We start from the raw sequence: 23,533 nt of genomic DNA on the forward strand, positions 1-23,533 counted from the left end.
CCCAGGGGCCCGACAGTGCGGCTCCGCGCCTCCGCCTCCCGTTCTTTACCCTTTATGAGCCTCGGCGCGCCGGCGGGTAGGCAGCCTGCTCTTGTCTTTCGTCCGGCTGGTTCTGTAACATCATGTCATCCGGTCTGTGCGTCTGCAGACACAACATGCTGCTGGGACAGCGACGTGAGGCTGCACATTTCAGGTCTGTCAGGCTCTGGACTGAACCTTCGAAAGGCACATGTCAAACAGGAAACTTGAACCTGAGCCAGGGCACTAGATCATTATTGGCAGTTGCTCTTTACTAAGAATAACGTAACAGCCGAGTCAGTAACCTCGGTGGCAATATGAAGTAATTCATATATGCGTGCGTTTGTTTTTCTGGTGATTTCAAAAAGCTGTTCAGAGATTGACTTTTAGTTCCTTTAAATAAATGCAATATTGATAATAAAAGGGTCATTTTGAACTATGTTTAGTAGAATTAAAATAGACTTAAAAATGATTATAAGGTCCGGTTCTTTGACTAAAACCATTATGTTTTCAATGTATTTGTTCTCTATTATATTATACTTTAAAGAAATTATTGATTTAGAATTATGAACTCCAGGGATGGGTGTAAGGAGCAATCTTAGTATAGATTAGCTCTCTCTGTAGATGTAATATTTTGAGGTTAGTGCTTATCTAATGATGACTTAAGTAGTTTAGTGCACTTCAGTTGTTTTTGCTTATAATCTCAGACAATAATTTTGAAAAACCTTGTATATCCTTGAACATAGTAAGATATGACGTAGGAGATTTAATCACTTGAAATAGATGCACAGAATATAACTTAAAATATATTATAAATAGTGACATTTTAAAATAAAATGGTTACACTATTCTTATAAAAGTATAACACTGTCTTTAAGTATTGCTGTGATTTAATCCCATTTTATATATTTATAAATACTTTGGTATGGTCTTCTTTAATATTTAAAATTATATATTATTCTTCTTTCTCATTGAAATCATATTCATGTCACTCTTCCATGACATAATTTTATCTCAATCATACTTTTTGTGATTGTAAAGCTTTCCCTGTTCACTCATACTTCTATGCAACAAAAATATGTATATAAATTAAATTTCTTTTTTATATTTCCTGTGATGTACATCTCTAACTTTTAAAAGTTCTTCTGTGTTAACCCTGTTAATTATTAATTGACATTACATTTCTTCTATATAAAGTTGATCAAATACATCTAATTATTAAAACTTCTGATAAACATTGAACATAAAGGTAAAATTTTATTGGAAATACATTTCTTAATGAGATGGAAAAAAGAGACAGACTTATAAGGCAAAAGAAAGAAAGCTCCTAACTTACGTGCTTCATAAAGTATTCAAAGAGTTTAGGGTAAGGGGTTATAAGTATATACTGTAGATGTATTTCCTTTAACTTGTGTATTATAAAAATGATACCTAGTTGGAGAAAAGAAATAGTCAACAAAAGTAAAGTTCAGAGGTCTCTTTTCTTATGAACAGAATCCAGATGTTTTAAAATTTATAGACGCACCCACTGTTCATGATCATGTGCTTGAAGGATTTTTCTTTTTCTTTTCTTTCTTTTTTTTTTTTGAGCAAATGAGGTCCTAAATCTGTCTCTGTTTTTAGATTTAAATAAAAAAGAAAGGAAGCATGACAGCTCCCGAACCCTGGCAGGTCTTCACTTTTATTGTCAGCATAGTGCTGATGAACTGTGATTACATGAATCCAATTGTTCTGCACACCTCCCTTTTTCTCATCTGTGGCCTGATGTTTGAGGTTGGAAACAGAAAGTGATGCAGTGATTTGGACTTTGACTGGGCCAGCTGTTGCCTGGAAAGGGCCTGCCTGGTCTTCTGGTCAACCAGCATGATGGGGCACTTCACAGTGGTGTTTGTATCTACTCTGGCTGCCTCCCAGAACCCAGGGGACCAGCGACAGCAGGGGATATGGTGGCAGAAGGCAGAACAGGTGGTTTGTCAGCCATTTAAAAGGTGAAAGACAGACCTTTTTATTCTGCTCTGTGAGCTGATTGGTACCATTTTACCTTCCTGTCTCCAGTGGGAACACAGGAGGCTCATAGGTAATGTGTTATTATTTAAAATTTTTTTTTCAGATTTTGCTGAATCTTTGAACTATTTTGGGTTTATTGTAAACATACAAATTAGACTGCATTTAATTTACACTTCTGTAAATTATATGGCAATGGCCATATAATCACTCATTTTTAAAAATATTTAGAAAATGATAGTCAAAGATCCTGCTTATATTTATTATAAAATTTTATTTCCAAAGGTCATTAGTTATTTATAGTATTTGAGATGGTCTATGTATTTTTATTTATGAAGTCCCAAGCTATATATTTGTTATAATTGCAAACTTATAAAAATAAATTTAACATCAAAAGTGTATCAGTATCATGAACATTTTAATAAAATTTTAGTATTAGGAGTTAAATGTAATAGGGAACCTGTTATAGTATCTGACCTCAATGCAAAGTTGTAAGACCTTTGTAAGCAGGATATATATTAGTTTCTGTAATGGGAATGATCATTGCAATTAAAAATATGCATTATGTATAAGGATGTTATGAATAAGCAAAACTACAGGTTGCTATATCATGAAGAATGACCAAGTTCTCCTCATTCCTTTGAGGTAATTTGAAGAAGTTATAAGTAATGTAAAGGGACCAGTTTTCTATGTTACAAAAGGAAATTGCTTTATATATCTACATCACTGCTATTATTTTCAGTTTTTACTAAATATTATTTTCTTGCCCCTTGATTGTCCTGGGCTTGTCCTCTTTTCTTTTGGGCCATGGACACATGAGATCAGGTAATTTGAGTGCCCATACGCTGAAGAAGATGTGCTTAAACTTCACATTGTTTTGCTAATAACTGGCCAAATTCATTCCATTCTAACAGAAGCCCCTTAGTGACTTGAAAGGAGGTCTGTTAAATATCTTTGAACATGGTATTCAAAATGCCCTCTAAAAATCTGGTGAAAATCATGTTTGGTTCAATTTTTGGACTATTTTGAAAATGAGGTTGTTTACTATGATGATTAAGATGAGTCATTATTTGGAAAAATATATTCAAATGCTTCTTCATTCATGAAAATGAATATTAAAAATAATTATGCTTTTCATAGCATTTGCAAAGAATACACTTTAACTTTTGGAGAAGGGAATAAAGCTTATTTATTATCGGACTAGAAATGCCTGAATAAGCTATTGTAGTAAAACTTTAATTTTATTTTTAAGATAATATAGGGTTATTATCAGGGTTTACTGGTATATGTGGCTGGTTTGGCTCAGTGGATTGAGCGTCAGCCTGCGAGCTAAGTGTCGCTGGTTCGATCTTCCAGTCAGGGCACATCAGAGAAGGAAAACTCTGACTCCAAAAAACCTCCGCTGCCTTGCGGCATACCTCTTCAGGGGAAAGGCTAAGGGAGTAAACCCCGACAGAAAATCCGGAGCCGGAGTCCCTAAGGCGGTTCGACGTTGTAGTCAACACCGGCAACTCCTGCGGCGCACCTGAAGCCAAGCTGTATTGACTCCGTCTTTCCCTTGGACCCTTCAGCTGCGAAGAGAGGGGGGGTCTGCTGCATGGGCAACAGCAGACCCTCCATATCACCCTGCCCAGGCTCTGTAGCTTCAGCTTCACTGGAGAGGACACTCCAGCATCATCGTAAGATGTCGATTCAACACGGGAGGAGACAGATACCGTGTCACTCCCGAGTCGGACTGCACAGCCATTCTCGGCGGTGTAGATAGACTCTTAAGAAGCTACACCATCGTCTCTCGAGACGGACGGCTGCCGACGACTGGTATATGGTTATTAGTTTAGTTGGGGGACTTGTCCAAAGTAATTGTCTCTGAACAAATTCATGTACAAATGACCTTACTATAATATTGTGGTACTGTTACTTTTCAGTGCTAGGGTCACAAGTTAAAAAACCAGTTTAGGAAAACAGCATAAAATGACTTACAGTTCACTAAAATAGAAAATGTTGCAAAAAAAGTACTCTCAATTTGTAGACTACAGTAGTTTTTAATGACTATGTTTAAACAAAGTTATTAATTGGTGAGATCACATCGAAATCCTCCATATTTCTCCTTTTTATTTATTTGGTTCGTTATATTAGTGATCATTATGTACATTCCTTTTAGAGTTTATCTTTCCTCTTTGTAAAGCGCCTGACAGTATTGTTCCCTTTATGCTCTGCCTTGAATTCTAATTGCCCAACACCAGCACTGCTGTCACTGTTTCCTGTGATCTTATATGCATGGATATTCTTTTCCATGCGTTTATTTTTAGTTTTTTTTAAAAAACTATTTGATTGTCAGCGTGTTTCTCATCAATGCTAAGAGGCTGTCCTTGCTTTGCGAGGCCTCGCGTTACCTGGAAGCCCTGTGTGTCAGAGCTTGTTTGCGCCCTGCTGTGCATCGCATCACGTCCGAGGCTCAGACACGCATGATGTCAGCTCATGCAGTTCCGGGTGCAGCGGGAACGGGTTATGACTTGATTTTTCTTTTCCACTCTGTCTTAAAGTCATTATTTTTGAAAGCAGATCTTAATGATAACTTTGCTTTTTACCTTTTTTTTCTGTAACCTTAGTTTATATTTTCTGTTTATTATATATATATTTTTTCCTTTTGACCTTTTTATAGTTCCCATTTTCTTGGTTTATCTTATATGTTCATTGGTTTTTAATGAGATAATTGTTTTTCAGTGTTAAATTTAAAGCATAGGAATATGTTTCTTTTTTCAAGTAAATATATACTTCATTTTATATATATAAATTCCAATCATTCTTTTTTTTCCCCCCTATTGCTTCCCCACACCCTGTCTCCCCCCCCGACTTCTCCCACAGTCAGTCCCCACCCGTTGTCCATGTTCGTGGGTCATTTATACATGTTCTTTGACTAGACCCGTCCCCTTTTTACCCTTCTCTCCCTCCCCCCTCATCACTGTTAGTTTATTCCTTGTTTACATACCTCTGGTTCAATTTTGCTCATTTGTTTGTGTTGTTCGTTAGTTTCCTGTAATAGGTGATAGCATAAGGTTTTTTTCTTTCGTTGCCTGCTTATTTCGCTAAGCATAATTCTCTCTAGTTCCATCCATGTTGTTGCAAATTGTAGAAGTTCCTTCTTTCTTTCTGCTGCATAGTATTCCATTGTGTAAATGTACCACAGTTTTTTAACCCACTCATCCACAGATGGGCACTTAGGTTGTTTCTAGCACTTGGCTATTGTAAATAGTGCTGCTATGAACATAGGGGTGCATAGGTTCTTTTGAATTGAGGTTTCAGGGTTTTTCGGGTATAATCCTAGCAATGGAATTGCTGGTTCAAAAGGCAGTTCTGTTTTTAGTTTTCTGAGGAAATTCCAAACTGTTTTCCGTAGTGGCTGCACCAGTCTGCATTCCCACCAACAGTGCAGTAGGGTTCCCGTTTCTCCGCATCCTCGCCAGCACAAGTTGTTTGTTGATTTGTTGATGATGGCCATTCTGAGTGGTGTGAGATGGTATCTCATTGTGGTTTTTGTTTGCATCTCTCTGATGGCTAGTGATGTTGAGCATTCTTTCATATGCCTATGGATCCTCTGTATGTTCTCCTTGGAGTAGTATTTGTTTAGGTTCTTTGCCCATTTTTGAATTGGGTTTTCTGTCTTCTTAGTGTTGAGATGTGTAAGTTCTTTATATATTTTGGAGATCAATCCCTTGTCTGAGATATCATTGGCAAATATGTTTTTCCATATTGTTGGTTCCCTTTTCATCTTTCTGATGTTTTCTTTTACTGAGCAGAAATTCTTTAGTTTGATGTAGTCCTGTTTGTTTATTCTTTCCTTTATTTCCTTTGCCTTAGGAGATATATCAGTGAAAATTTTGCTATGCAGGATATCTGAAATTTTCCTGCCTATGTTTCCAATCATTCTTGATAAGGCATTGACTATACCATTTTTCAAGTATGTGAAAATCCAACAGTAAATTCTGAAGTCACATTTAAACTTATAGTTTCTGTATTTGTGACTGGTGAGTGGAAGTGTAGATGGTATCACATTTAAAGTCAGAAAACCTAGGGTTAAATTTCACCTCTGTTTACTATTAGCTGCATAACATTGAATGCTGCCTAATCATTCTGAATTACCATCTTGTTGTTTGTGAACTGAAATTAATGCCTCCAACCTCGTAGGTTTTTGAGGACATTAAATACGACGGAGTATGCAGAGCACCTTTGTTCATTGCTGACACATACGTGGTACTTGCTCTTTGTCCGAGTTTGTGGCGGCTGTGGGATCAAGTGTGACCTGTGTTTGTTAGGTGGAGCGGGAGCCACATACGATGGGGTCAGCCCTTCCGACTACGCCATGTCACAACAGGAAAGTACTTGAGTCTCGTGGAAGACAAAAACCTTCTACTGGTGGACAAAGAAAAAGCCGATGTCAAGTCGACAGCATTTACCTTCCGATCTTCCAAGGTGAGATGTAAGACATAATGACGGATTTCCTGTAAGTGAACCCAACACATTCCTTTGATGTTAGACATGTAGAAAGAATTGACGAGAGCGTGTTTGGCATTTATTTCTAAGTTCCCAGTTCCCCTTCCATCCATTCCTGTCCAGTAAACCCCATTTCCTAAACCTCTGACACCTGCCCGGTGTTTGGCCTGGTCTGTGGTTCTTTGGTTATTCAACACGTATCACGTCCGTCCAGCTCCTTTCTGTTGCCTTCAACTCTGACAGGGCACGGTTGGCCCAGACCTCATGCTGTTGTGTGTGGGGATGGGGCACAGCGGAGCCTCTTCTCAAAGGCACAGATATACACCGGTCGTGACCTCTCTTCTCACATGAATCGCTGGTGAGAACAGCCCCTCCGAGAGCCCTGTTAGGCCTTCAGCAAGACTTGCCGTGATCTAGGCGACGAGCAGAGAGCAAACCACGATGGCACACGAGTCCTGTCGGAGTGCGTGCATTTCTCTCAGTGTCCCGTGGCTCCCTCTCACCTGCCACAGTGCAGGGGCTCCCGAGCATCACCAGCAGGACAACGAGCACCCTGGCAGTGCACCGTCTCAGCAGGAGCTGGACGTCACAGGCTCAGCTGGCAAATGAACGTGTGGGTTGCGTCCATTTTTTCTCATAGTTGTACTTTTGCTGTATTATTTCCAATGAAAATCACGAGTACTTAATATCACTTAGTAAAGGAAGTTGTTCAGAAATGATTTTGGCTTTATAACGTACCAGTTTGGTATATCTAATGACAAAATATGACTTAATATATTTCAGACTGATCCTTTTTACTTCTAGAACCATTTTGATATTCATTTGAAGATTATATTTCCCAATCATTCATGAGTAGAATAATTTGAGTGCTAGGAGTAGTTTGTAGGCATATTTTTAATGGAAAAATTAGAAGGGGTATCTGATTCCTTTCCAAACATTCATTTATTCTTTACTGAGAATTTAGTATTTTAGGCACTGTTCTGGTCCTGGGGATATGGGTCATTGGGTGGAAGACAACCAAACAGATGACTCCTAGTCAGGTAGGAATCAAGGCATTAGACGAACTATTTCAGTAAAGCGCCAGCATTTCTCTGGTGGTTGAAGTACAACCTGCCATGAGTATACATACACGAAGCAAGAGGAAAATATATATCTAAACACGGTTCTTACTGTGAAAGCAGAAGTCTTTTTAACAACTGTAGACTGTGTCAAAAAGATCTGTTTTCTCTTTGAGGATTTTTGTGGTTCTCATGATTGTTCTTACAAGATGGTCAGTTAGACTGTTAATGTTAAATGTTTATGGATGTTAATGAACCCTAAGGTAAGAGGGAGGATCTCAGCATGCCCTTGATTAAATGCGGGAGGTATAGGAAGTACATATTACATAGTCTTTTGAGTGCTTTTAATATGTCAAAGTGAGTGCTTTTAATAGCATCTGATCTTGCGACTGGAAAACTTCTATTTATCTACTTTCAACTCTGTCGACTCAGTCTATAATTGCAATCTGATATTAAACTGATTTAATTAATTTTATATTTCATTTCATTTTTTATAATTTATATTTCTCAATTGAGATTCTTCATATGTTTTATTATGCATATATTTTTCTTTATGTCCTTGTACGTATTTTATACTCATAATAGTTGTTTTAACGTCTTTGCCTGCTAATTGAAGGGCTTTCTTTGCATCAATTTCTATTGCTTATTTCTTTTCTTTAGTACAGGTCACTTTGTTTAAAATTCAGTATAGATCAGTTTTCTTGTTTCTTCGCATCTTCTTATTTTTGAAGGTATACTGGGTGCTGGAAATGCTTTGTTGTGGAGACTGCCCTTTGTGAGGGTTGATTTCTGAACAGTGATTCTGGTTTGGGCAGGCAGCTCACCTTGCTGGACAGAAGCTCCAGCTTTCTCTCTTTCGCAGGGGCCTTTGCTTGCGTGCATTTCTGCTTCGTGACCTCATCTTCATCTCTGTACTAGCACTCCCTGAATCCTCATGGCTTCATGGTGAATTTTGTAAGCAGGGTCTGCGGCCCCTTCTCTGATTTAGCTTTTCTGATTATCAGGCTGCCTGTGACTTAAGTGTGTCCCCTGATCCCCATGCAGTCAGGCAGCAGCTTTCTTCCGCCTGAGCTGCAGGCAGTTGGCAGGGCAGCCAGAGGTCAAGGGCAGCTTTTCATGAATCTCCCGGGTGCCATTTCCCTTTAGAGAGAAGACTGCTCTGTGGTTTGTCCCTCTCAAAGACATTCCCATAGATTTTGAAAAGTATTTTTTGGAAAATTTGTAATTATCTATGGGGGTTAGTCCAACTAAACTCTTCTATCATTTCCCAAAGCCAGAATTCTCAAAAGAAAAATAAAATTTAAAAGGTGATTCTAAAACTGATATAGTGTAGCTGATGCAGAATTTCAGTGAGATTATTGCTTGTCTATTTGTGACACTGCATTTCAGTAACACAGGCCGAGTTCCCATTAGATGCTTTTGCCAGCTCTCCTGTTCTCCATTCATGTTGTGCTTGTTCTTCTGCTTGTTCACAGGGTCTCCATTATTTTCACCTGAACTTCTCCTAAGCCTGAGCCACAAACAATGCCAAAAAATATAAGAAGCGAGGCCTTTGTTATTTCATACAGCAAATAACCATACGTTTTCCTAATGTCGTGTTAGCAGTTCTTACCTGACCGGAGAGTCAGGCTTCATGAAGTTTCACAATTAAAACAATTCACAGTGATGTGACCCACTTCAGTAAGAAACAAACAAAGCATCACTTTGTAGTCAGTAAACATGATCCCTGAAAACACAATTCACAAACCTATAAATAGCCTACAAACTAATTTCCTTGGATAAAGGGGGAAAAAGTTAAAAGTCTGAGGAGATAATGACATTGTTATATTTCCCCCTAGGATTTAATTTTCCTATTGATAGGGTTGATATAAGTAGATTAGTAGTTTATCTTGTTTGATAAAATTAAATTGAAATGCTTTATTATCTGCTATATTGCAGATAATTGGAATACTGCTTCAAATTATTTGAATAATGGCTTAATCAACTTAATTTGTAATTGTATTCATTTTCTTATATGACCTTGACCTTAAGAATTTCAACTCACTTTAATATTAATTTTTAATTGTTGATGGAGGGTTATAATCATTTTTTAGTTATTACTAATGGAGCGCTCAAATGACAGAACTTTTTACTGAAATTTTCCTTTTTGTATAACAGACATGAATTTTACTCAAAAGAAAAATAAAATTTAAAAGGTGATGCTGAAACTAAAGGCCCCTAATTTAGATATAGTATAGCCAAAGCAGAATTAGTAATAGTTACATTATATAGTATAGCTAATCTAGGATTACAATAAATAGTTATAATAATAGTTACCATATTATGTAACTACTACTATAACATGTAACTTTTGCTAATTTCAAACAATAGTCAAATAACCAAAGTCACAGAAGGAACTTAAAATAAATTTAACAAAGAAATTTGACCAAGGAGAATAAGAAACCGTTAAAAGAGGTATAGAACATAAAGCCAGCACAATTAATTTAAGATCTCTGGTTAGGAGTTTGCCGTTGATCAATATACAATTTGATGCTATGGCTACAATAATTTTCTATCAGTGTGAAAACTTCAAGAGTATGTTACTTATTTTTACAGTTTCTACTTGACTCTTCAATAGAGGTTGAACTGCTAGAGTAACATATTTGACCACTATTAATTCAGGGGACTTCAGAGGGCTGAGTTTTTCAAGGAATATATTTAAATAAGGCCCAATTCTTTCAGCATAAAGTAGTACTTTAAAACCTGTTGCTCACCCCTTTTTCCTCTCTCCTTAGGAAAAGTTGGACGCGGGGGTGAGAAAAGAAGTCGATGGCATGGGGACCTCTGAGATCAAGTACGGGGACTCGGTCTGCTACACACAGCACGTGGACACGGGCCTGTGGCTCACCTACCAGGCCGTGGACGTGAAGTGCGTGCGCCTGGGAGCCACGCAGCGCAAGGTGAGGCGACAGAGCGGCCCCCTTTACCGCAGGCACCGCTTAGGCCTAAAAGGCAGACGCTAAGGCAGAACGCAGTAGCCTGCTGATGCCCATCGCCGACGCGCTAACCCTCAAGTCCCGCTGTGGTGACCTCTGGTTTTGGGAGGTGAGCACGGCTGGATGTCACACCCTGACTTAGACATGGAGTGAAGAGTCTCCTTTCTGGGTGCTCACTCAGTCTCCCCCATCCACTGTGTCCTCTGTGCCGCGGCCGGGGCTGGGTTTCTACAGTGTAGACCTGCTCAGGCATGCTCTCCTCTAGGTCTTACACTGGCATTCCTTTGCTGACAAGACCACACTGTATTTCCTGGAGATATAAATTCATAGTTTTATTAAGTAAATTCTATTGTACCATGACTTTGTTAACAACTATTATACTTTAGATTTAAATCAATGATTAATCATTTTTGATGTTTATAAATAGATGACTTATACCACAATTTCCATATTCCTTTTTTTCCTTTTTTACTAAACTTATTGGAGTGACATTCATTAATAAGATCAAATAGGTTTCAGGTGTACAATCCTATGTTATGTGATCTCTACACTGCATTGTGTGTTCACTGCCCGAAGTCAGATCTCCTTCTGTCACCATAGATTTGACCCCCCCTTACCCTTTCCTACCCATCCCCCTTCTCTCTGGTAGCCACCATACTGTTGTCCGTGTCTATGAGTTTTTGTTTGTTTGTCTTGTGTGTTCATTTGTTGCTTGCAGTTTGATATTCCACATATGAGTGCAATCCTATGGTTCTTGAGTTGAAATCCTATGGTTCTGTCTTATTTTGCTTAGCATGATAGTCTCAAGACTATGTTGTTGCAAGTGGCAGTACTTCATCGTTTCCTATGGCTGAGGGTATTCCATTGTGTTCCACAGCTTCTTTATCCAGTCATCCATCGAAGACACTTGTCTTGGCCACTGTGGATGGGGCTGCAGTGAACATAGGGGCGCTTACGTCTTTACATATAAATGTTTTAAAGTTTTTGGAAGATGATACTTTTCAGTGGTGATATGACGCCCTTCCTTCCAGTCTGCCTCTCGCCCCCTCTCTGCCCCGTTGTTCTCCTTTGCTCTTTGGCTGATTCTTAGGTGTTGTCCTCAGTTTCTTTAGCACATTCCTTGCAGTTTCTAAAAAAAAATAAAACAAAACAAAAAAATGACTTTTGCACATCTGTGCCTGTGCATACACTGTTTTCTCTGTTTCAAATAATATCACTTAAGCTTTATTTTCTCCATCCAATTCCTATCTATTCTCCAGAGATTAAGTTAAAAATTGATCTTAGAAGTTCTTCCTGACTCTTAGCTTATCCCCTGCAGCTGCCTTTCTTTGTGGTCTCATAATATTTGTGTGTAACTTATTAAATTTTATATACATTCCCTGTGCTATTGTTATTTATTAGGCCACAGGTCTCCGTCTCCTACTTTGTGAGTTCCCTTAGGGAAGCTACATAGTACTAAATTGCTCCCATTTTGTATTTTCACACCAACATGTGACACAGTGCATAGAACCAAATGACAAGACAGCTGTTATTTCTATACATGTGAGACCCTGGAAAGGAATTCTGCAATGGGACAGAAACTTATTTTCAATAGACTTATTAATAATTAGGTACACACATTCCAGTGTAGGTCATTCAGTGTTGCTGTGATCTGTTTAGAGCGACCCGTGCCAATTTTAATAAAGCTGGAGGGTGATTCTGCTCTGATGGGGTCCAGCTTAAATGCATCCCTATACGACCAGCCTCAGAGCATCAGATAAGAACCTGGGACAACTCTCCTGTAGACCCAGCCCCACTGGGTCATTACCATGACTTATGGTCAAATTTTATAGGTAAAATTTATAACCACTGAAATGCAAAATAATTAACTGTGCAGTTTTGACAAGTGGACACATTTGTGTGACCCATGCACATCATAACATGGAACATTTCCTTATTGCCCAGAAAATTGTCCAACATGCCTTCCTGGGTAATCCCTGCCCCCTCCTCCACAGGGGCACCCGCTTTCATCACCTTTCCCATCGTGAACTAGTTTTGCCTGATGAAGAACTTCATTGAGATGAACCTGCGCACACGCTCCCTTTGCTACGTCGCTTCTTTCACGCGGCAGAATGGCTCTGACTTTTGTCCTGTTGTTGCATGTTGGGAACTGAAGAGTTGAAGCTGCTTTTTAAGGTCTTCAGAAACCAGAGGGCTGAGAGTTAAGGGAAGTTCGTTAGTCTGTTGTCAAGGAGGAGGAACAAAAAAGGAAAAGGCACTTAGTTACTTATAATTTGCTTCCCTTGCTAGACTCTGGGAACATGAACCACAGCTTTTCTTTCTGTGTTCTCAACATCTAGCACAGCTCCTGGACCAGAGTGGCTACACAGTCAGTGTTTCTTGAGTGAAAACATGTATTTTCAAGAGTGTAGTTACAGATGAGTCGATGCAGTCCCACCTGCACCTGTTAGCCTGGTCTCCAGCTGTGTTGGTGTTGTGGAGTTTGGGACGTGTGTGCTGCATTGGCATCTGGAAGGTGAATAGCTAATGTCCAGATGGTGGCAAGAGAGTCTGATTGGGCTTCCCAGCAAATTTTTATTTTGATAATGATATTTGGCCATGGATCTTCTGTCAGATTTAGCAGGTGTTTATCATTTTTTCTAAATACTTTATTTTGAAAAGTTTCAAACATACAAAAAATTGGAAGACCAATCAGACATCCATGTATCCTTGAATTAGAGTCAGCAATTATTAACAGTTCGCAGTAGTTAATTTCTTTCCTTGAATCCCTCCCTCCTTCCTTCTCTTTCTCTCTCTCTGTATGTGCATGTGTATGTGTATGTTATAGATACATGTATACATACATCTACACACACCCACAATACCACTCATATACTCAGTAATGGTAGTTCCATTACATCGTCTAATATCATGTTCATGTTCATATTTCTGTTGTTCCAAGAATGTCTTTTTTAGCTTATTTTAAATCAAGATCTAAGCAAGGTTTATACATGTACTTATTTTTATACCTCCTCAGTGTCTTTTAATCTAGAATAGTTTCTCACCTTTATTTGTCCCATGCCACTGAGTTTTTTAAGAATCCAGGCGTGTGACAAAATGTCCCCTGTTCTCGATGTGTTTGCCTGTTTTGTCCCCATTGCCCAGGTTCCTTACGATTCCCATAAACCTGAAATTAGGTCCAGGGCTGTGCTGTTTCCATCAATTGCTGTTACCCACATGTGGCAGTTTGCTGCTTGAATGTGGCTAACACTACAGGTACTGAGTTCTTAGCTCTGTTTAATTTTAATTAATTTAAATTTGAAAACTTATACCTGTGTAAGTTTTTAGAGAACTTGTCTGCATGTTTGGAACAACATAGGCATGTGAATGTGCTTTTTCAACTATATAAATGTTATGAATTCTGAAACAAGTCAAGTATTTTCAATAATAAATTGGGATCCCAAACAAGATAGTCTATAAGTATAAAATACACTCTGGATTTGGGAGACAAAGAATGGAAAAAGGAAATTTAAAATATCCAGTTAACAAGTCTGTATGTTTATTACATGTTGAAATAAAATACGTTTTAGGTTAAATCAAGTATATTATTTTTTAAAATTTTACCTTTAGAAAAACTCTTATTAATATGGGTTCTGGAAAATTCAAAGCTATGCATTTTAGAAACACCTTCCGCCTCCCGCGTCTTCCCTCCGGCCGCTGCCGCCCACGGGACAAACACTGTCATCACTGTGATGCTGGAGAGGAGCTTTGTTGTTGGGCTTTTAATTTTACTGTATTGACAGTGATTTTTTTGGATTTTCCATAATGCATTCCATGTTGTTAAACATCAGTATTTTCCAGAAAGGTAAGTGTTCAAAATAGATCTCACAAATCATAGAGAACTGAAAGAGTAAACGAAAGAACAGTTTGCTTTTCTCAGACATCACTTCATTAAGCACTGTTATCTAATATCACATTTCCCTTATAGGTTTTAATTAAAGGTTCAAAATATGATATGTAGTTATGGGAGAAATACAGATGTGAATGATAACATGTAGACACATTTTTTAGAAGATAGAAATAAATTTCAGTCAGAAAAATCACTAGATACTCTTCAGGTGTTATTTCCCCATTCAATATACTTAAATCGTAAATGCAAAAAATAAAAGTAAATAAAATAAAAGACTTAATCATCCTTTACCTTTTTTTGGCTCATTCACCCCTTGGATGAATTTTTAAAACCACATCCCCTATGATAGACTCTTAATTATAAATTTAAGTAGTTGCAAATAAAATGTTTTTACTGTAAATACAAACATTTTAAACCAAACTCTACATATGTCTTTTAAATATATTGTATGGAGACTAAATCCCAGGTTCCTACGATCTTTGTTTCATTCTGTTCAATTGCATAAAGTGCCGAGCCCTGCCGGGCCCACCTCCCAAGGGAGCCTCCTCAGTCCCCTCTGCCCACTGGCCACGCCTGGGTCCGCCTCCATCACGGCCCACGCACAAGGCTCACGTGGCCTCTTCACAGGTCTCTCCACCTCGGCCTCTCCTGCCGCAGCCACAGGGACCCAGTGGCTGCCATGCTCGCAGCCTGCGTGGTGGAGTGTCGTGTCCTGCGGTCTCTGGCCTCTTTAATGCCCCAGGCCAGATTCCTTTCCTCATCTCACTCTGCAGCCCCCAGCAGCGACGCTGGGACTCCCACTGTTTCTCCAGTCCCCTTCCTTCACTGTGGATTAAAACCACAACGGGACCTGTGTTCTCCGCTGTGGGCTGAGAGCTTGTCCCTTAGGAAAGTTTCACACAGGTGCTGAGACGCTGAGCAGTCTTGTTCAAGCTGGTGAAGGCACATGGGAGACAGACTTTCTAGGCTGGAGAAGAGACTTTAGTTAAAACCACTCCTGGAAACGTATCACTTCTTCCAGAGCCATCTTTGTGGGGAGACTTGAGTGTGGCCGCGATGTCCCAGGACTTCCCAATCTGGATTCCTAATTAGCCAGGTCTCCCACTTATGTAGGGTCTTCACATCATTGCATTTTCAAGAAAAGCATGTTGCCCCGGCCAGCATGGCTCAGTTAGTTGGAGAGTCACCCTGTAGACTGAAAGGTCATGGGTTCGATTCGCTGTCAGGGCACACGCCTAGGTTGAGGGTTCGATCCTAGGTCAGCGTGAATTTGAGAAGGCAACAAATTAATGTTTCTCTCTTTCGCATGGATGTCTCCCTCTCTCTTTCTCTCTGTCTTTCCCCCTTCCTCCCTTCCTCTCTCTCTAAAAGCGATGAGAAAATGTCCTTGGGTAAAGATAAAAAGGAAAAAGAAAAAGCACATTGTTGCTATCTTCACCAGCCTTTACGTGTTTGGAACTGTTTTTCTGTTGTCATTTCATAGGACTAAAACCTAGTTAGTTAAAAAAATCTGAATCGCTATTCATAGCTCTTATATTCCCACTTAATGTGAATATTCATGTTTTGCCGAATAAATGCAAATTTATTGTTTGCAGAGTGATGCACAGAACACACTGGGGTATTAAAATATATAACTTCTACACTGCATTACCTTTCAAAAAATCTAAAAACTCTAATTATGAAATGCATGTGTCACCCAGGGTGTTTAAAACTTACGTTTCTAAAGCTGAGAGGAGAGTTGTTCAAGCACACCGGGGGCTCTGTTTTCCTCTGGCCTGGTAGTTTCTTTCTCAGGAGCGCGGCGCGTCCCCCTTCTCAGAGCTGGTCACGTCCGCTTTCAGAATCCTCCTCCTTCTTTCCTTGTCTCTACACTTTGCTTCTCAAGGGTGTCGTTCGGTGTTTCGTTCGTGCTGTTCTGTACCTTCAGCTTGTTTGGTGCCTTTGGAATTTGAGTTTCCTTGTAGTGTTTCGTTATCTCTCCAGCTCACTTTTTATCTCAGCTGGTTGTCTTTTTATCGATTCTGGTTGCTCATTCCAGTGTTTCCTCGCAGATTTTCACCTGTTTCATAGAAGTCAAACCTCCCATCCTGCGGGAAATTGAAGTTCATATATTTAAGTAGTATCTTGCTATGCCTATTTTATTTAGGTTTTTAAAAAATTAGGAATTCGTCGTCGGCGGCGGCGGCGGCGGCAGCCGTCCGTCTCGAGAGACGATGGTGTAGCTTCTTAAGAGTCTATCTGCACCGCCGAGAATGGCTGTGCAGTCCGACTCGGGAGTGACACGGTATCTGTCTCCTCCCGTGTTGAATCGACATCTTGCGATGACGCTGAAGCTACAGAGCCTGGGCAGGGTGATATGGAGGGTCTGCTGTTGCCCATGCAGCAGACCCCCCCCTCTCTTCGCAGCTGAAGGGTCCAAGGGAAAGACGGAGTCGATACAGCTTGGGTTCAGGAGCGCCGCAGGAGTTGCCGGTGTTGACTACAACGTCAAACCGCCTTAGGGACTCCGGCTCCGGATTTTCTGTCGGGGTTTACTCCCTTAGCCTTTCCCCTGAAGAGGTATGCCACAAGGCAGCGGAGGTTTTTTGGAGTCAGAGTTTTCCTTCTCTGATGTGCCCTGACTGGAAGATCGAACCAGCGACACTTAGCTCGCAGGCCAACGCTCAATCCACTGAGCCAAACCAGCCAGTTTGTTCTTAAATAAGTTAACAGGCATCATGATACTGAAGAATTCTTAAATTCATAGACTAAACCCTATCTGGCCATAGTTTATTATCCTTTTGAAATCTTACTAGATTCTATTCATATTTTATTTAGAATCATTACATGCATTTACAGGTGAAATTAATCTTTGTTTATTGTTACTGAAATTTGAATTTCATACCATTTTCATGCCATGACACTTTCTTGTTTTCAGCCACTTACATGTAAAAACCATTGTCAGCTTATAGCCTGGACAAAAATGGGCAATGGTCTGTAGTTTGCTGACTTCCAGTGAAGATGAACGTGCCATTCAGAGTCTGTGCTCTTTGAGGGTTTGTTGGAACTCACTAGTCCTAGGGGCCTTTAAAGCTTAGATCTTCAATTTCATGTGCAATCCCTTTTAAATAAACGGATTTCATCAGATTTTCTACTTAGGAGGTGGGATTCCTTTCCATGAGTCTTGATTTGCTAGGAAGTCATCACTTTTCCATGGGATACTCAATTATGTTTGTTTTTATTCTTTATTGTATTTTTTTTTGTCATGGAAGTGTACCCAGTATTATCATATTATAATTTTATAAAATTGATGTCTTTTGTATTTTATGTCTTATTCTTTGTGTTTTTGATTTCTATTTTATTTTTAGCCTGGTTTGTGAGAGGCTTATTTTATTTATCTTCTTAAGGAATCAAATTCTGGGTTTTAAAAAATCTTTTCTAATACTTTATTTGATTTATAGTCTTTAAATCCTCTTTTTATCTTCATTCATTTTCCTTTTCAACGTTGCTTTTCCTTTTTAGAGTCTTAAAATCAGGAATATGTTTCTTCATTTTAGTCATTTTTTTCTTTGTCAATAAGGCGTTTAAGGCTCTATAATTACCTTTGAGTACAGTTCTGTCTCTGTTTCATTGATCAGGTACAAGAAGTTCCATTTTGCATTGCTTTCTAGATAGTTTGTACTGCTTTTAATTCAGTACCCCTGATTAGATGACTAAACTATCTTGCTGTAAGTGTTGGGTGAAGGAAGCTGGACGCAAATGGTACCACTGTGTGGTGCACACTGATCTTTGCTGTGAAAAGTCGGCATGTGGGGGCCGCTGCGGAGCAGAGGGGCAGGGCGAGAGCCCCGGGGAGGTGTGGGGGTGCTGTGGCCTTCCCTTCCTTGCTCTGAGAGGAGCTTATGCGGCGTGTTCGCTTGGGGACATTCAGCCCTTCACTTACAATCTTTGCACTTACCTCTCCTCAGGCCATGCTTTCATAATAAGTTTAAAAACAAAACACCTAACAGAGACCTAATCAAATAAAATACATTCTTAAAAGAACTTAGATGCCTTAGAAACATTGCTCAACACTTATTAATAAACCGATCTGTGTTCAAAGCTATTGGGTGACTGGTATGACTGAATGATTTTGTTTGCTGCTCTGATCAGATTTTGTCAGACGTGGGTCAATTACTGCACGTGATATTTGAAAACACTGGTGCTTGTTTTACTCCACTCAGTACAATCACAGGTTCATTACTGAAAACAGCAACTCCCTGAACCTGTTGAGTGGCGAGGTTGTCTAGGGACCTGTGTGTATTATTTTACACACAGCAGTTTTCTAGTCCCCTCCACCTGTCTTGATTCTGTTTATTGTTATGACCCTTTTAAGTGCACATCCTCTTAACCCCTGTGTGGAGAGGAGATGTAGTCATCACGGCGCCACCTCTGCTTCCTCGCAGGCTATCATGCATCACGAAGGCCACATGGATGACGGCATCAACCTGTCCCGGTCGCAGCACGAGGAGTCGCGGACAGCGCGGGTCATCCGCAGCACCGTCTTCCTCTTCAGCAGGTTCATAAGGTACGTGTCCTTTTGTTCCGGTGGCTGTTTGACATTCGACCTCATTTCCTTATTGGATTTACAAATAAACAGTTCTAAAATGCACTAGGGTAGTAAATCTAATACCGTTTGGAAGGTCGGCAGAACGCGTTTGAAAGCACCAGTTAGTTGATTTTATGTCTTCTTTTGAAATGAACTTTTAAAAAAGAAATGTGCTTTTAGAAATTGTGTAACTTCTTATCAATGGCTAAAGGTCTGGATTATTCTATAACATACCCGAATCCTGGTCTTGTTTAATTCCCTTTTATCCTAAGGGGAATACTTGGTGAGTTTTCAACTGTATTAAAAAAATAAGTGAGTTCTTGTAATGACTAAGTGTAACTCACCTAATAAGGCAAAAATTGCTTATCTTAAAACTAACTCAAGCTTGTGGACAAAGTGTTTCTGGTAATGTTATACTGGTGTAAACGGTGGCCTGTGCTGACTACTGAGTGTCATGTTTCTCTTCAAACTTCACCAGTTTGATGGAAAACAGGTGTGTGTGTGTGTGTACATAGATATATATTTATACTTATAGCTGTTGTTTACATTTGCATTTATTTGAGAATTGTGAAAATGGGTATACTTCATAGTTGCTGACTAAATTTTTTCATTCCTTTTGAGATTTACCCTATTATTAATATTTTATCAGGCTACTGTGCGCTTATGTTGATACTTTTATTTCCTGTCATCATTTATAAACTGCAAATATTTTCCTAATTTATTGGTTTGAAAAAGAATTTTAAAGTGCTTATTTCAATAAATCACATTTTGTTTAAAGATTCTAAAACTTAATGTAATTAACAGTTTTATATTCTTAGATAGCATTTGTCTGGAAAGAGGCTTCTCCTAGAAAGTAGCTGAATGGTTATGTTTCTAATAGCAGATATGCTATACTTAATAACCTAGAAACTGACATTTATTGTTGTTTCCCTTTAGGTCTGCAAATGTAGGTATTATATTTGAATCACTTGTGAGTTCATTAGATGAGAGTTGAGTTTGACTATTTATAAGTAATTATATTTATGATTCAAATATATATATGAGTTAATAGGATAAAATGTTTGAAACAGAATTGTGTTCATTGAATATAAATTTTCATTTTAAAAGGAGAGAAATAATTTCTTCACAAAGTAATTTCTGTTGCTTTTAGGGCATAGAAAAACTTATAGACATGATAAGACTAGGTAAAAGGTGAATTTCATTTATGTGATTTGAAATTTCAGAATAATCATGTAGTTTTACTGTCTCTACTATTTATTAGGCTGAAATCAAATATTTCAGAATTATTAGTAACTCTATGTAAATACTGATACATTTTAAATAATACTTTTTAGCATTATAGAGTTTGAAGATAAGCTAATTCTCATTTACAAGGCTTTTGTTGTTTTCTAAAATGTGATTTTAAATAGAGTCAGATAATTAGCCAGAGACATTTCCTTAGTATAAAATATCACCATACATTTTTGCTGATGCAGGAAAGGAAGTATATTTTTAGGCTTAAGTTTTGTAATGACTAATATAAGTATTACTATATCAGGTATAATGTAAACATTCTCTCATTCTTTTTGGTGTCTGTTGAGTATTTTTCAATAGACTTTATTTTGGAATAATTTTGATTTATAAATGATAAATAGAAATATTTAAAGCTTTGAGTTTTAATATTTAGAATCTCAGAAAGCTCAACAAATCAACACATTTACATGCCACTAATGCTTTTCTTCAAAGGCTGGAAAATGCAATATGATGCCATCTCTTTTTTTGTGGTTGAAGTCTAGTTAATGTCTTTTAAAGTTATTAACATAAAATAGATGCTTGTTTGGCCTGTGTTTACAAAAATAAGTTCATGCTATTTATCTTTGATACAATTCTTTCAGGTAAGAGAAAAGCATTTACTATATTGTTTCCTAATTAGTAAGTGAATTTTGTGTTAACATCATTAAAATATATTTTTAAACAGGCAGAAATTAAACAGAGGCAGTGAGTATCAGTGGATGGCATGGCAGTTAACAGTTCCTTCTCCTGAAACAAAACAAAACACAAGAGAAGAAAACGTCAGAAACATCTGTCTGGGCAGTCACACCTTAACCCTGAGAGTATGGCACGCTTTAGAGTGAAGATCGGGTGGTCTCTACGTGTCTGGACCATTGGTTTCACAGGCTGCGACCCTCCAGGCCCTTCGGTTTCTCTCTAGACAAATTTCTCTCGACACTAGTGTTTTTAATATAACAGTGTGCATCCATAAAAGAATGTACAGTTTCTCATTTGAATATATTAATTGTTGCTGAGGAAATCTAGAACATTCTCACGTGTTTCTTTTCCAGTGGTAATGGAGAAAGCAAAGCTTTAACTCATCTGTAAACTAAAACAGTGTGTGAGCTTGAGGATTGCTGGTGAGAGACATGTTGCTGTTGATTTCAGGGGCCTGGACGCTCTCAGCAGGAAAGCCAGGGCGGCCCCCGGTGACTTGCCCATTGAGTCCGTGAGCCTGAGCCTGCGGGACCTGATTGGCTACCTGCACCCACCCGATGAGCACCTGGACCACGAGGACAAGCAGAACAGGCTGAGGGCACTGAAGAACCGGCAGAATCTCTTCCAGGAGGAGGTGAGCTGCTCCAGCTTTTCTGCTGCCTTCCTGGGAAGTGCAGTCCTTGGTGGGAAATTCTCGGTCACCTCCAGCTTGCCACCTGGAGCAGCAGGTGAGCCACATGGCTCGGCTGTGGGAACCAGGTCTCGGAGAGTGGACAGTTACCGTCATTTCCATCAGTATTTAGGGGACTTGTCGGGCCCCTGGCAAGGGACACAGCATTTTACTGTCTCCTCAGCCTTCGTTCGTATGGAGCATGCATCACTCTGTTCTGCTTCATGTTAGGTACATAGAAGTGGGCTCTTCACATCTGTAAATGAACACAGGTCGGGAAAGCGCGAGTGTTTTCTAACTGTGCAGCAGCTTCTTTGGGCTCCTTGGAGCTGCCTCGGGAGCCACCGGGAGCTGGGTTGGGGACAGAAGCTGCCAGGAGGGGGCAGAGCCTCATCCCCCACCTGGACATAGCAACCCCACTTCTTCCTTTTGCTTATGTTTAGTTTCCATGTATGGTTTAATTTCACGAAACTTCTGCTGCCCAAAAGGATAACAGAAGGGCCATGTGATACAACCCGAAGGCCCACATCCCAGCTCGGAGCGTTTGCTCCAGTGTTTTGGAGAGAGGGCATCTGAGCTGAGCAGGCAGTCGGCCGGCATGGCCAGCGGGCCCTGCGCCTGGACCAGTGAAGTCCTCTGAGTAGAAGCATCTCGGAAGGGGTAGAGGGCATTGCTGAGTTCCTGTGACCTCTAAGCCTGTGCTCTTCTACTTTTAAAACTGTGATTTTCCATGAAAAGCCTCTGAAACTGATGTTAGTTTTTAAGGCCTTTTTAGTGTATACAAAGGACTGGCCCATCTAGGGACCACGGTGGCATGAAAGCACCGGAAATGTTACCACAGACCAACACTAACGTCATGCAGCGGTTTATTGGGATCTTCTCTCTCTGCGTACGCCACGTTGTTGGAGTGCGTTGCGTTTACGTAACATCTCACAAAGCTAAACGAAATGTTGGGGTGTGGAAATTTGAAATATATCTTTGTATTATTTAAAAAGAATTTCTCATATAAGACAATCTGGATGGGGATTAGGAACATACTTAGGCCCATGGTGCCTCTTAAATTCTTGGTGTGAAATAAGTTAATTTGCTTGGTCAATTCTTTATATACAGCTCTTCCTTTCATGCGTTTTCCCTCACTTTGACGACCTTGACTTAGCAATAATAAAGCATAATTTCAGATTTAGACGGCATGGTACAAAGGTCTGTAGTGAACTTTTAATTTGATTTAAAGATATTTTCATGAGCTTTTCTTTAATCAGTTAGGACTTCAATTTTCTATTAAATTGATACTGATACTGCTGATGCCTCCCCCCTCCCCCCACTGAGAGTGAGGATCTGCTGACCGAGGAGAGGAAGAAGAATACTTTCCTCTCTTTGTCTTAGGCTTGTTGGCTCAGGCCCTGGGGACTGACGCCCCAGAGGCAGGTTTCCTAGAGAAGAGCGGAGAGGAGTTTACCGACATGTGCTCTGCGCATCCATGTACGGGAGCACCCAGTGAGGAGCAGTGCAAAGGAGGGGTTAGGACTTGGGCTTATGTAGGGCAGGGAGCATGGGGAGCAGTGACAGGAGGACAGAGGGAAGGGACTTCGAGCTTCCAGGGAACGCACATTGTGGGAAGGTCAATATACGGGGGAGCTATTGGAGGGCAAGGGTCGTGAGTAAGGGTTGATCGATTCCTGTGTAGTGTCAGGGCTGAGGAGTTGGCCTTGCCTCTCAGGAGGAGCACCACCCGCCCTTCCTGGCGCAGAGGAGGAGGAAGGGCAGGGGTTTTCCTTGTGTCTGCCTCTGTCTGGGGCGCCTTCAGCTCCAGTGAACTCTGTGCCGAAGTGCCATGTTTGGGGTGGCATTCTCAAAGGCCCTTTACTAGCAGTTGAATACTGTTAGGACTGATCC

At 39.7% G+C, this 23,533-nt stretch overlaps 1 protein-coding gene across 2 annotated transcripts in view; it reads left to right on the plus strand.

The window, feature by feature from the left end:
• RYR2 (ryanodine receptor 2) overlaps positions 1-23,533 on the plus strand; it is a 550,937-nt gene that overhangs the window by 272,117 nt on the left and 255,287 nt on the right. For both annotated transcript variants that reach the window (XM_090263510.1, XM_090263509.1), the window contains 4 exons: positions 6,336-6,492; positions 10,346-10,510; positions 18,860-18,981; positions 21,421-21,604. In XM_090263510.1, the coding sequence (XP_090119636.1) occupies positions 6,336-6,492; positions 10,346-10,510; positions 18,860-18,981; positions 21,421-21,604 (628 nt within the window). The remainder of the gene's footprint in view (positions 1-6,335; positions 6,493-10,345; positions 10,511-18,859; positions 18,982-21,420; positions 21,605-23,533) is intronic.

This window comes from Furipterus horrens, unplaced genomic scaffold, assembly GCF_987537825.1.
Source record: "Furipterus horrens unplaced genomic scaffold, mFurHor1.1.pri manual_scaffold_15, whole genome shotgun sequence".
Classification (NCBI taxonomy): domain Eukaryota; kingdom Metazoa; phylum Chordata; class Mammalia; order Chiroptera; family Furipteridae; genus Furipterus; species Furipterus horrens.